General features: G+C 42.2%; 1 protein-coding gene across 3 annotated transcripts in view; it reads left to right on the top strand.

The window, feature by feature from the left end:
* The first annotated feature begins 369 nt into the window (after positions 1-369).
* Positions 370-14,141, top strand: part of LOC119377986 (eukaryotic translation initiation factor 4E-binding protein Mextli) — a 65,823-nt gene continuing 52,051 nt past the window's right edge. For all 3 annotated transcript variants that reach the window (XM_037647263.2, XM_037647271.2, XM_037647256.2), the window contains exons 1-4: positions 370-484; positions 5,242-5,396; positions 10,220-10,378; positions 12,374-12,537. In XM_037647263.2, coding sequence (XP_037503191.1) covers positions 5,261-5,396; positions 10,220-10,378; positions 12,374-12,537 — 459 coding nt within the window. In that variant the 5' untranslated portion in view covers positions 370-484; positions 5,242-5,260. The remainder of the gene's footprint in view (positions 485-5,241; positions 5,397-10,219; positions 10,379-12,373; positions 12,538-14,141) is intronic.

Here is a 14,141-nt window from a genome sequence, read left to right as displayed (position 1 = left end):
GATTTTACTCACTCAAAGCACTTTTACCAATTTCTTTTTTCGTCGTGCAGCGTGCGTAACCGCGAAAACATTACGTCTCGACGCGCAGGAGGCGGAACCAGCGAAACTATAGTCAGAACTAGTACGCCGCCGGGCTCGTAGCGCCAATGGCGGCAACATGATGATCGAGCTAGCACAAGCCACGGCCGCCTGGATCATCGGCGCGCGGCGGTGACCGCCGCACGCCCCGATCCAGGCGGCCGTGCACAAGCACGCTGGAGTTATCGCTCTGAGCGGCTGGCTTCACCGCCGTAGTTGTTCGTCAGTTTCGTTTTCATTGGCAGCAGCGCCGCCAGCGCTCGTTTGCTGCAAGCTCCTCCACTTCCCGCTGAAGGAAACTACGGCACTACGGCAAGACACAAGTAAAATAGAACGGCACCCACCTATTCAGCCATTAGGTCCCCACGTTAGAGTTGTGTTCTACGTTTGTAGTACCTTTGGAAAGGTATGAAACGTTTACTATTTTGTCGTTTGCGTAGTGTATGATAATCTTATCAGCCTCTATTCTCGATATGCCAAAGTGATTTCGTTGAAGCCGTGGCAACCGTCATGCATTCGAGATGTAGTACGCGAGTCAACGACCGATAATACGTTATGTGCCTATAAATGGCTCATTCATGTCTGTTTTACTTTGTGGATCTGACATATTTTATCAATGGGCAAGAAAGGGAAGGAGTAATGTTTTGCTGTAGGAATCGTTTTGTTTTCGTTGTGCTGCTGTGCCACCCTGACATGTGCAGGGTGCCTATAGATTTATGTAGTAGGAAATCTCCAACTGATCGCAAAATTACGCCTGCTAAGTTCAAATTTCCAATCGTTATCGTTAGTTTCTGTAACATCCTGCAACGCTGAGCAAATACTGTCAAATAAAGTAGGCCTAGATTTCTGTTCGAATACCGTGTTGAACGAAGGAAATAGTTTCTGACAACCGCATGGTGTACTACTTCCAGCTTCACTGTGAACCAGAAAATATGATCGATTGCTGCTTTACACACGTTGTTGCACTGCTTTTCATCACTTGTGCATAATCGGGACGCGCTTGTGCTGACTGTAGTTTGAATATGTGTCAGTTTCCTCGTGTAGCAGCAGCGCCGATGATGTAGTTGTTTTTCACACTGGAGTTGGTAATCGGTTACTTTTTGACTGAATTTACGTTACATCTTTTACATGCCGACATGTTCTTTGCATGTACAATCAAGCTAGCGTGGTTGTGTGTCTATATGCAATGGAGGAGCTGTATTAATGATAACAGAAGCGACAGAAGTTTTAATTACTGCAGCTACGATTCCAATAGAGAGGTTTGGCTTATTTCCGTGCAGTTTATTCGCTAATCCTGACCCTTATTTGTGCTGTCATAAAAAGTCAGTGTGTGTGATGCATCTATTGTGTGCACTTTCTCGTCCACAGCGCGAGCGCATGTACGCAGCACACAACGCGAGGTAGTCTTCCAGCCGGTTGAACATTGTTTGGTTTCGAAGCATAGAACAGACTTTGCAGCACTTGGCCTGTGTGTTTCTGCATACTTAACACATTGTTCATTTAGCACAGAAGCCCGTAGAAACCACATAAATCATTTCACACAAAAGCAAGCACCATTCGTGTGGCATTGTTCTTATTTAATGGTGCATCTGCACGCCAACTGTTCAGCATTATATAGAAAATAGAATAAATTCTGGCTATGCCTTCAGTATGACTTATTTTCTCTGCATTGAAGGGTAGCCCAATTGTATTCATACTTCATTTTCACAGTATTGCTGTGATCGTGAAGTGAGTATTTAAGGGGAAAGGACAGGCAAGCATTAGTTTAAAGTTTTTTTTTGTTGCTAAGAAAAGTCCACAAACTTTAGGACGAAAGAATTGGGGACTTATTTGCATCAGTGTGGGATTTTTCACTGAAAAATTGGTACGTTAAAACCTAGGCAGTGGCTGATCATTCCCCTACATTTCATTCATCCTATCAGGGTCGATGTAGGACATATATTGTCTACTTTAGAAAACACTGAAGTGGTGCACGAAGTCGATTTAAGGTTCATAGGTATTGTTTGTCAAGACTATTGTAATGTGCTGGTAAAAATATTTTTTCGACTAGCTGTTTTTTCGTCAAGACTATTGTAATGTGCTGAGAAAAAGGTTTTTTCGACTAGTTGAGAAAACAATAACCATGTTCTCTCCTCTTAACTTTGTGTGTGAACCACTGTGCTGGTACATCAGTGTTATGTCACTGTTATGAAAGTATTTTTGCATGGTTGGGCTACTTTTGGGCAGATAAGGTTAACGCACTAGTTTGAGTTTTTTGTTACTTTATAATGCAATGTGTAATCAGTTGTTATTCACTTTATGTTTATTAATCCCTGGCAAACCTTGTCTAAATCTGGGACATCACTGGCAGATAGTGCAGGGCTTTTAAGGTTGCGTCACTGCCGGCCTTGTTTTCACACCTGTATTGATTTACTGACTACCTGCCTGTGGTAAATCTTTCATTGACGTAGAAAGGTGTTTTATGAATCTAGCTTGATTTAGTATGTCTCCTTAATGTCCTTTTGATATGTATACTAGTGAAACTTAGTGACATACATTTTAGTAAACATGTTTCCAGCTTTTACCACTATATGCATACAGATACGTACTAGACCATTAAAGGGCATCTGCAATGAAATTTTAAAGGCGAGATAAGCCGTGTGATGGATTTGTGTGGACACACACACATCATCTGCGAGATATCAACGAATAATATAGCCTAGAACATACTTAAAATCATGTCTAAAGTGCGCGTCGCGCCACTCCACGTGCGCCTTGGGTGTCCTTGTAAACAACCAACCGCCACCTGCGTCACGAGTTTGTGTTGGCTGCCACGATTGTTGCACGCGCTCTCTCCCACTGTCTCCTAGCAGACCTTTTCAATGGAAAGGAGGGGAGACTTGCACTGGAGTACGAAGGCTGATGTCCTTGCCTAGGCAGTGCATCTTGGGGGGGTCACGCATATTTAAAACGCCTCAGAGGGCATTGTAGCAGCACCCAGGAAGCCTTCGTTGAAAAGTTGAAAAGAGTCGACGCGGTGCTCATGTGCATGCGGTTTTGTGTGCTCACGCAGCCAGCTATGTTTGCATAGCCACCACTCTGGGTCCTGCCTCTCTCGGCGCTCTCTGAAACCGAAACTACAACTGGGCGCTATAAAACCGTCTCCAGATAATTAACGGTTGCGCGCTCGAGCAAACGAGCTTTCCAGCCATGATAAGTAGGGTCATTAACTACTTATCGCAACAGAAAAAACAAGATGCAATATTTTGGTGTCAGTGCTCCTTTAAGCTATCTTGGCAGAACTGTAAAACGGGTAATCATCAATTTTTTTTTAATAGCCTTTAATAAGAAGCACTAAAACAAACACTTTGTGGTTACTGGATATCATTAAATTCCTCAACAACAGCCTCCAAGATTTTCACTGTGTCATGACGTCAGCCTATTCGTGGAGGTCAAGCAGGTTGTTACTGTTCAGTCTTCTATGTCATTTTCTGTGCAGGCGGTGATGGTGGACATGATAAAGCTTTACATAGAGAAGGAATGGCTTAATGGCTTCTATAGAGAAATGTGGTAATCAGAAGGGAAAGGGAAGGTTACAGATCCCCAATTTGTATGCAATATCCAAAAGGGAGGATGTCAGCATTGTTTTACAGGGTTAACCATTGTTGTTTGGTGTTGTCCAGTTTTTGAAGGTCATAAAGTGCAACATGAGGTATTTCTGTTCGATGTTTTTGTAGCTAGGGCCCTCTTGCAACATGCTTAGTCATGCGCCTTAGTGGCATGTTGAGCAGGTGAATGTTGTTGAAGTGGGTGCAGGGTGTCTGCCAACTTGTAGAACTGGGAATTCTCAGAGAATTTGTTTCTCAGATCATGCTGCACTTCACTATTGCAAGTGCGCTACTCCTTAAGGTACTGCGGTCAGTTCTTGCTGTTTGTTTTTATAAAATATGAACTGTTGAATATGAGCATAATGGAGTGGAGCCATAACAAGGAACCCTCCTCACTATCTGCCTGCAGGTGTTTTTTTTTTTATTGCGAAGGATCTTTTGGGAACACTCCAGGCTAATTAGCACCATCGGCGGCCATGTCGCCATCTTGTTCTGGATATACATACTTATGCACCGTATTTACTCGACTGTAACGCGAGGGGTGACATTTCATTACGTCCAGGAAGAAAAAAATATGCTTATTTCAGTATTTGATTGTAACGCAAGGGTTGGCTTTAGGTAGCAAAAAATCTGGAAAAAAACTTGCCTTACATTCGAGTAACTACGGTATACATATACTTAAGCAAACTTTGATGATTTCTGACAGCCAGCTTTGGATACGGTGCCTTCAACTATACTATAACCATTATAGCATAAATGAATGCTTGAGCAGGGAGAACTGAACATTATCAGGAATTTTCTACATATACAACCCAGTGCATTGAGACACTTGGCTGGCTCTAGGAAGGCATTTTTGTTCACTATCATGCATACTTAAAGTGTTAAACTGACAGCATCGGCATCATTGTCAGCCCATTTGAAGGTAAAACAAGTTCTGTGTCACTCAGGGAATTTCACAAACGGACCGGGGGGCTCCATGCTTGGGCTTTACTAGTACTTTGGGCCCTTTTTTGGAAGTAGCAGGTGGTCATTCAAGTTTGACCCACTCTTTTGTTGCTCACTCTGTAATGCTTTTTTTTTTTCGATGCTGGGTCATAAATACATAGTGAGGTGCTTTAGAAATAGTGCCTCGTAGCATCTTTGCGTACCCAGTGCTGCATGCATTGTGTGTATTCTTCGGTATAGATTTTTGCAATTTTTGATCAACAAAACAGGTTATCTTCCCTAACTTTGCGTGTGCAAAACCTAAAGCTCCTTGTTGAGACGTGTTGGCAGATTTGGTTTCTTGTCATTTTAATTTTTATTGTTGAGGACCCTGAAGTCACCATGATCTTCTGCAGTGCTCATCAGAGAAGACATCTATTTTTTTTTTTAGTTTCATTTAGTAAAGCAAGAAAATAATTTATTGAAGATCTGTCATCTAAAGCAGATTTTAGATCTGATTTCAGAACACCATTGAAGGTAATCTAAAGTAGCTGAATTGGGTATAATTCCTCCAACAGAATTCTTCTTGCTCAGGCTTTGCGCTAGTTTATGTAGCTCAGCTTCAATTGATTTTATGTCTGGTTCTTTCTAGGTACGTTACTTCGAACAAAATGTCAACGAAAAGCACTAAAGGTGTACGTAAACTTGAACGTCCACGCCCACTGCGATCGAGCTCCGATTCAGACAGGTCTCCGTCATCTCTTCTAAGTCCAGCTGAGAGTGTGACTATGCTACTGGACACAAATGGTAAGTAATTAATACAAAACTAAATGCAAATTAATTCCCGAGTGCAATACTTAATTTCTTAACAAAACAGAAAGGCAGATCATATGAGCATGCTTAAATTGAATCAATGCTTTCTTGAAGTGGGTAAAGGCTATACAACTAATTGCACTGCGTATAAGTATTGTCACCCTAGGTGGTGTGTGATTGCTGCAAAGGTTAGAGAGAGAGAGAGAGAGAGAGGTTTATTTGTAGAAAGGCAGAGAGGTCGGCCTGAGCGATATTATGCTCTAGCCTGCTACTCTACACCGGGGGTGGGGAAAGGGGAGAAAAAAGAATGATGGATGACGATGGTAAGTAAGAGAGGTGAGTATGTACAGTCCCGTCTAGGTGGTGCAGTGCTATAGCCGCGCATCCAGTCCAGTGGCTTGTAGGAAAGCTGCAACCGCTCTTATGACCACAGTTGTGCTGTTGGCGTCAGGCCATGGGCCCAACACAACCTCATCAGTTAATGGCCTATTATGCACTCCTTCAGTCGAGGAAATCAGTTTTTGTCGTTCGCGTGCGTATGCTGGGCAGGTACAAAATATGTGCTCAAGTGTTTCTGGCACTTGACAGTGGTCACAGTTGGGACCGGTGTCACTGCGGCCGATGATATGTGCATAACGTCTTGTGAAGGCCACACCAAGACGAATTCGGTGAATCATACTTGTGTTGTGTCGTTTTAATTTACGAGGCATACAGAACCTCATTTCGGGGTCCCATTTGTGTAATCGCCGGTGTCGTCGCTCCGGTTTCGTCCAGTGCTCAAGTGTGAGGTCACGCATTACGTACCGAAGCAGGGCGTTCGTGTCTGGTCGTGAAAACGCAGTGCGCACTTCAGGGCCACTGGTCAAGGCTCCTTTAGCTTCTGCGTCTGCGTCTTCGTTTCCCATTATGCCGCAGTGGGCAGGAATCCATTGGAAGGTGACGAGGTGGCCATTTGTTGAAGCAACGTGAAGAAGCTCCATAATTTCTATGGCTAAAATATAGTATGGACCTTGTCTCATGACGCAATTAATGGTTTGCAAAGCGGGTTTCGCATCGCAGAATATTGTCCATGTACGAGGTTGCTCTCCAGAAATGAATCTTATTGCCTCCCGGATAGCAACAAGCTCTGCGGCAGTTGATGTGGTCTTGTGGTCTATTTTGTACCGTCGAGCTATAACCATTTGTGGGATGACAAAGGCTGCAGCAGAGGTACATAGCGTGGTAGATCCATCGGTGTACACGTGCATGGTGCCGCCGTACGCTGTATAAATGTGATGTAGGGTCAGTTGTTTGAGGCCAATTGGCGAAACTAGGGACTTCTTCGTAATCCCAGGAATCACAAGGCTAACAGGCGGTTTAGGCAGGACCCACGGGGGTGTTCCAGGAAATCTCGGGGAAGAAAACCTTGATGGTAGAACGTTTTCGTGCCGTGATATTGCTCTTGAAAAGCTGCAGTTTGGGTGGGTGGCACGGAGTGCTGATAGCGGGTGCTGCCTGTGTCGGGTCAAGAGGCGAAGATGCACTCGAAGTGGCTCGCAGCGCATGTATACACTGATGGGACAAGCCCGAGCTTCCGCGATGGTTCCATTCGTTGACGTGCAGCGTGGTAGGCCCAAGCATGTTCGCAATCCTTGAGCTTGAATACTCTCTAGCGTGTTCACACAGCTCGGTCGCATGTTTAAGAGCACCGGCATGCTATACCGTATATAAAGGTTAGGAATTCAGTATCATCCAGTGTTTGTTTACGTAATAGTGTTCATGTTTATCACACTGTGAGACAATGCATTGGTGTAAAGCGCACAAAAACCATTCTTCATGTTTGTTGAGGAAGGGATGGTGAGAAGAGGTTTATGCAGGGAGAAGTGCAATGTGGAAGACAGTGGTGTAAGGACTGGCTACCACTCGCCCAATTCATTCCTGTTTTTTTTTCAGCATTCCTGTGACCATCCCAGCATCTGAGTCCTCACTTAGATGGTCACACAGTTCTTGCTTTATGAACTGCAGCATTCACTTTTCATTTTCTGTCAGAATAGCAAGCCGGGTCGTTGGGGAGAAAGAGACGTGAACTGGTAATGGGAAGCAGTGTCTAATCGTCGGAGTCGGGGCGATTGGGAGGGTTTAGTTGTGAATGTGGATTGCAGAGCAGGAGGTGCCGAATGACATAGTAAATTCATAGAGAGACGTAGGCCGCAGCCAATGGCTTGGCAGTTGGCATGGCACTTCCACCAACAGAAAGGAGGCTTATTAGCATGGAAGAACCTGTTAGAGCAGTCGCTTTGGGCAGCACACTCTATGTAAACTTCTGTGCCCTCTTGCATGAAGTCGTGACAATACGGTTGCTGTGTTTGTGCTCTTCTAAGTGAATTCTTGAATCATGAGTGGTAAGTAGGGGGTGTGCAAATTACTGGTTTATGTACCACCTGCATGTCACATTTCACTTCCAGACTGTGAACTCAAGATGTGAAGAAATGCATAAAAAGAAGTACTTAATTTTCTAATGCTGTAATGTGGGATTATTGCATGTCTTATAGTAGTAGCGTACCATATGTAAGATATGACAAAAGCATGTGAACAAAATGTTTGTGTGTTCATAGGCTCTTCTGTCCTTGTCTTGCATGTGCTGCACTAGTGATCAGAAAAATCATTGAAAAGGGAATGTCACCGGAACCAACGTTTTGACAGGTGGACTTGTCTTTGTCAGGGCAGCAACGTCAGGGCAGTAGCATTAGAAAAGACATATCCACTTGTCGAAACGTTGGCTCTAGTAGCATGTCCTGGTCAACGATTTTTTCATCAATCACTTGAAGCTTCCATCTTCCTCTGAACTTCTATCATGTGCTACACAAGTATTGCCATTTTTCATTAGGAAAATTTGAAAATCAGATCAGTATGAATAGTATTATCTTGGAATGTTGGATCAAATATTGTATGTTCTATTTTGTCATTTCTATACAGTGTGTGCTATAAAGCTTCTAGGGACTCTGTCTGGTAAACCATTGTATATATGGATGTTGTTGGCATTTGGTGCTTGCATATAATGGTCCAGTCAACTGACAAGCTTGTAAATGAGGAACTGCTTTTCGTTACCTGGTGCACCTGTGTAATGAAACAAGGGAACAGCACATCACCAGATAAACATTCATGCCCGTTGAAGGAGATGCGTGATGCTACAGCACCGCACGTTGTTTGAAAAGAATTCTAATATGGTGTTGCTTTGCATAATGTTAGACAATAAATTCATATTAGGTTGCCTAAAAATGAGATATTGTTGTGGAATGGCTTGAATTTATTGTGTAGAAGTTACCTGCCCTGTGCTCAGGAACTGATGCATCTGTGCAGAGATGACTTTCTTGCTGCAGAATCATTCAGCACAGACCTCACTTGCATCATGTTTTCATCCTGTAGACTGCAGCTGTGGTTTCCTTATAGCATTCGAATGGAACAAATATTCGACTTCCTCGAAAAGTTAATTCTCAAGTCAAATAGGAATTGAATAACAGTCACTATTCTTATTCTTAATTTCAAATATTTTCACATGCCTACCAACCATTACTTTTTTTAGCCCATTAGACACTTCGAATGAGCCTAGCTTGTCAACATGGTATATACAGTAAACTTTGCTTTGGACAATTGAGCTTGTTCATAGCATTGTTTCCATCTTCAAAGTTATTTCAATGAACTTTGCAAACCCACTTGGTTCTTCTACTGTGTAGATGGCTACACAGTGCCAGCCATGTTTGTTGCTGTCTGGGCATTTCACTGCACTGATGGCAGAACATTCTCAATGCTTGTAAACTATGCTTACTTTTTCTGCATCTGTGTAAATGGTAGCACTTCATCGGAGCTCAAAGACCACATATTTAAAATCATGCAAGCTTTGTTTTGTAGGAAAGTGGATATTGACGCACTGTGAAAACAAACAAGCAAAAAAAAAAACGTTTTCGTTGTGATTGTGGTAATAAAAAATACATCTTTATTGCTTTGTGAAAAAAAAAAAATAGGAGAGGTGTCCACACTTGAAGTATGGAATAAATTTCTTGAAAATGCTTTACAAGTTCTTCAAAAGAAGGAAAGTTCTAAAATATGTATCTGAAAAGAAAAGCTAAATAAGGTCACTTCTGGCTGAAATGTTAAATCACTAAAGGAGTTAAAGTAGGAGTTCGGGGGAATATGGAATCTTGAAGAGAGGAGCAATCCTTGGAACATGGGGTGTCGCTGGAGCCAACGTTTCGACAAACGGGCTTGTCTTCTTTAGTTGCAGCCAGTTGCAGTATTCAAGAAGACAAGTCCGTTTGTCGAAACATTGGCTCCAGCAACACCCCGTGTTCCAAGGATTTTTCATCTCTTAAGGAGTTAAGTGTAGTAACCTATATAGGTGTAACATACTTCATGCACCTCCTCTGTCCTGCTCTCCCTTCAGTGCTTACTGTTGGGCACGGAACACGTATGGCACTGCAAAGGCCATACGTGTTCGGGCCAGAGATTGACTCTTTCATGTCATATGCACATGCATTAGTCTTATGCATTTAGTTCCTAGTTCTGAAATTACTTCAAGCATTCGGAGAACCACTTTAGAATACTGCCAGCATGATGAAATCTGTTAAAGCTGGGCTTTTGTAATTTGGCCTCTGTGCACTCATTATCAGAACAGGGTGCAGGAAGGCTGTGCAAGTGGCAACCTCTAAAATGCCCAAAAGCCTCCCATTTGGGTGCGAGCAAGCAGGGTATACATATTAAGTTGATCAATTATTACCATGCACACGTGCCTTTTACTGCTTTACAAACTGAAAGTTTTCTAATGAGTGATTTATTTACAGCACAATGCTCTGTAAACGATGAGGATGTGCTGAATGAAATTGAAACGCTTCACGTCTCATTGAACAATGGAAACTATGATGCCACCATATTGTCCCTAATTGCCAATGTCTGTGAGCTACTCAAAGTAAAGGGAGCTGCCATGGAATCGTCCTTCAAAGGTATGAACTTTTCCCAACGGTTGGTTCAAGTTTCCTAAATGGTGATTAAGCAACTGTTGGTTAATTGCAGAGCTTAGGTTTAAATATAGGATTCTTCATTGTGCAAAGCATGTTCACTTGCTAAAATCCCTCGTGCTATTACTTATTATGGAATGTCTATCCTGTTGACCTCTGGTTTGTTGTATGTAGCATCGTCCAAAAGTGCAGATCATTGATTTGTTAAGGTCAATTAGTCTTCCTTCACTGCACATTTCAATGTTCCTAATTAATGTACAGTGCTCACGGAATGAAATTCGGCATCAAAATATTAAGTACAACAACTGCTTTGCACAATTGCTCCAGATAACCATGTTGTGCTGCTGCAAATATAGCCACTAAAGGTGATGTTGGCTCTGATGTAAGTGTGCAAGCTTATATACGCCGATGCAACATGAAATAAAAGTACGTGGATTACTTAGCCCTAAGCTTATATGTTTCATTTCATGAGCACTGCAGATGCTTTTAATAATGGCTGTTTTTAATTTTTTAAAGGAAATGTGTCCTTCAAAGTTAATAATTGTCAGAGTAATTAAGAAATTACTCACAGATATTAAATCTGTCATTATCAGAAAATTTGTATGCATTTGCGAATGACTTGTTGCCAAAGGGCTATTATTTATCTCTGGTGCACCATTGTTAGGAATTTTTTGCAGTTTTAAGAGAAGTGTATGGAGGGCTTACCCCTTCAGATAACTTAGCTTCAAAATTGCACAATTCCTTGCTGCAATGACTCCTTGACTCTTAATTTTGTCATCTTGCCTGTGAATGTGAGCCACTTCCGTTTGAAGGTTAAAATGTGATATCTAAAAGCAACATTGAAACACTTTTTCTTCCTTTAGCTTTAGTTTTGTGAGAGTGCAGCAAGTTAGTGACATCAGCTTTATCATGCAAATAGCTCTAATTGTGTCCCTGGTGCAGCATGACATCATAGTCACACAGAATTATGTGGGTGACTTGCATAGTGGCTTTAGAAGAAGCTTCAAAAGAATATCTTGAGCAGAAGGAAATCTGTAATATTTTAGTGTAACAGCATGGAACGTTTCTGCATAACAGCACGGAAGGGAAGCAAGTCGCTGATGACAGAGGAGGTGGTCCAGTGTTATCGTATCATACATGAAGATTGTGCTATGCAGCTAGAAAAGCAGCCTTCATCTAGACCATTCACTAATAACTTCTACAGTATGTCTTTAACAGTATTGATAAATGAAGATGCATAAATTCCTCTTGGAATAAAATGGAGTTGAAGTGTTGGACTTTGCCAAGTCATGTAAGAGTTTCTGAGCAGTTCAGTGGTTGTTTATGTAGCTGACAGTGGTTGTTTGTGTAGCTGAGGCAGCAAAGTGGCAGAGTTAAAAACTAGGCAAATTTAGGGGCTTTTTCAGTGAGTCACCACAATGACTAAAGTGGTGTGTTTAAATTAGGAGACTTTCAGGCGTACAGTGGAGCCGGCTAATGCAAGGTAGTGCCTGTGGTGCAGTGGAATCCTCTATTCTGTATATCAGACAGTTGTAATGTCACTTTGAAAATTCTGTGCATAAGAATAGGTAGCACTGTACTATGTGTCTATCAAACTCACATTCACCTCCATATTTGATATATTGAATTGTGTACTGTGCTGTAACTGTATCTGTAGCATTTCAAGAAATATATGTGGCATATGCCGTACTACAGTAGACTCTCAGTAAACGGAAATCTGTTAAACGGAACTGCTGCTTAAACGGAACAACTGCATCTAATATAATTGGTTTCATACTTGGATTCTGCACTTCTGTTCATCTCTCAGTAAACGGAACTCCTGTTAAATGGAACACGTTTTCTTGGTCCCTTCAGGTTCCGTTTAACGAGAGTCTACTGTATTTAGTCTATGAGGTGCCATTGGTCTTTGAGGGCTAAATTTGTGCACGAATTGTAATTCTGTACATTGTAACTGGCATGATCTTCTTTCCTTCTCCTCAGATCAGTTGGACTGTTACTTTGTCACTCTACGTAATGCATCGCGTGATGAGAGGCTGGATGTGATAGGCCGTCTGAGGCTTCTTGAGGTGATCGAACTGCGGGCTTCTGGATGGAAGAGCATTGATTTGATTGATTATTTCAAGTGCAAGTTCGCAGAATTTGAGGTACGCAATCTCCTTTTGTGCTTAATATTTGCTTAACAGTGAAAACTTCTTCAGGAATGAAGTGCATAAAGCTTCAGAAAAGTCAACAACATAAACAATATGACCAGAAAAAATTAATTCTGGCAACATTTACCTATAGGCAGAGTACTATGCGTCTGTGTTTGCATTCTCGTAAGGCCACATTTCATGCGGTGTCATCATTAGAAACAAGTATTTAATGTGTGTGGACCTACTTTAAAGCTATGGAGGAAGCATAGATATGCAGCCTGTAAAACAGGTGCAGTTCACTAGTTTGTCTGACCAGTAGTGCTGCATTGTTTTACAGGCTGCTGCATAGCAAAACGACTGTCGCTTTTTTTTTCATGTATCAGTTATCTGACCCCTGTTAAGCCTTGCAGCTTGTAATGTATCAGTGGAACCCACCCACGGAAGTGGAAGACTGGACCGCTGCTGCTGTAGCTTGCTGCATGTGTCATGTGAGGATTATGCATTAGATCTATCATATTCAGTCCTTCCTTCCACTTGTCCTTGATCATGAATTTCGTAACAACATTGTCAAAATTACCTCTTTATCAAAGAAACAATATTTGGAAAAATATGTGAATTTATGGTGGTGTTCTTTACTTTTGTAGTGAAATTGCTCCGCTAAACTCTATGAAGAGGTTGAACCCGCTGCATCCTACTAAATTGATGCAAAATTAGGATTTTCAGCGAGACTGGGCCAAAGTCATCTTTTTCATTGCTGAAAGAAGAAAAGGAAAAATGAGAGAAAAGACTGAAAATCTTCAAATTTTGTTGCATAGCCTCACACACCCACAGTGCAATTTGTGGTAGTGAGAACAGGCAGGCATGCTTGAGCTAAGATGTCTCGATGATGTGTTGCTGTGAGAGAGTGGCCTCTGCAATTTGTGGTGCATGGCAATACTACTGAAGGTGTACTACACTGAGAATGATGCATTAAGCCATTGGCCTACACAGTAAAACCTTCTTTGTATGTATTTACCTATGTAAAACATACTAATACTTAAAGGGCCCCTAAACTACCTCCAACAATTCTTTTTTAACATTTCAAGTAAATGCGTGCTTCAAGTTCAGAATGCCATCATGACCAACAGTGCGAAATGCGGCAGCGCTATGAGCCGCGGGCGCCCCACAAATTTCAAGAAACAATCCATTCTCCTCTCTGTGCCTTTCGGCATTCCTCATCCCCTCAGCGTTTGCCGTGACGTCAACATGTCATCTGCTCATCGTCTACAACACCTGTTTGTCCGCTCGCAGGTATGCGCGCCTGCTGCTCTTCCTCCTCGCATGGTGAGGAGGAACACTCGGTCGGGAGGAGAGACGAGCTGATGAACAGAGCATAGCGAAGGAAAGAGGGAAATTAGCGCGGGAGTCTTTTGTATCAAACGTGTGTAACTCCGCTTATTATGGTACCATTTTGAAAAATTCTCACGGCTGCATGGTCGTTGTAGACTCATGGATAACTGCAACACCACAACTAAATTTCAACCTCTAGGTGGTTTAGGGGCTCTTTAACAGCGAATGTGATTGCTCTGTAATGCCATACCCCTGTAATTTAACGAATACATTTATAGGTGGCAAAA

Source organism: Rhipicephalus sanguineus, chromosome 1 (assembly GCF_013339695.2).
Source record: "Rhipicephalus sanguineus isolate Rsan-2018 chromosome 1, BIME_Rsan_1.4, whole genome shotgun sequence".
In the NCBI taxonomy this organism is placed as follows: Eukaryota; Metazoa; Arthropoda; class Arachnida; order Ixodida; family Ixodidae; genus Rhipicephalus; species Rhipicephalus sanguineus.
The sequence above is the reverse complement of the archived record's forward strand: the minus strand, read 5'-3'. Positions and strand labels throughout refer to the sequence as shown.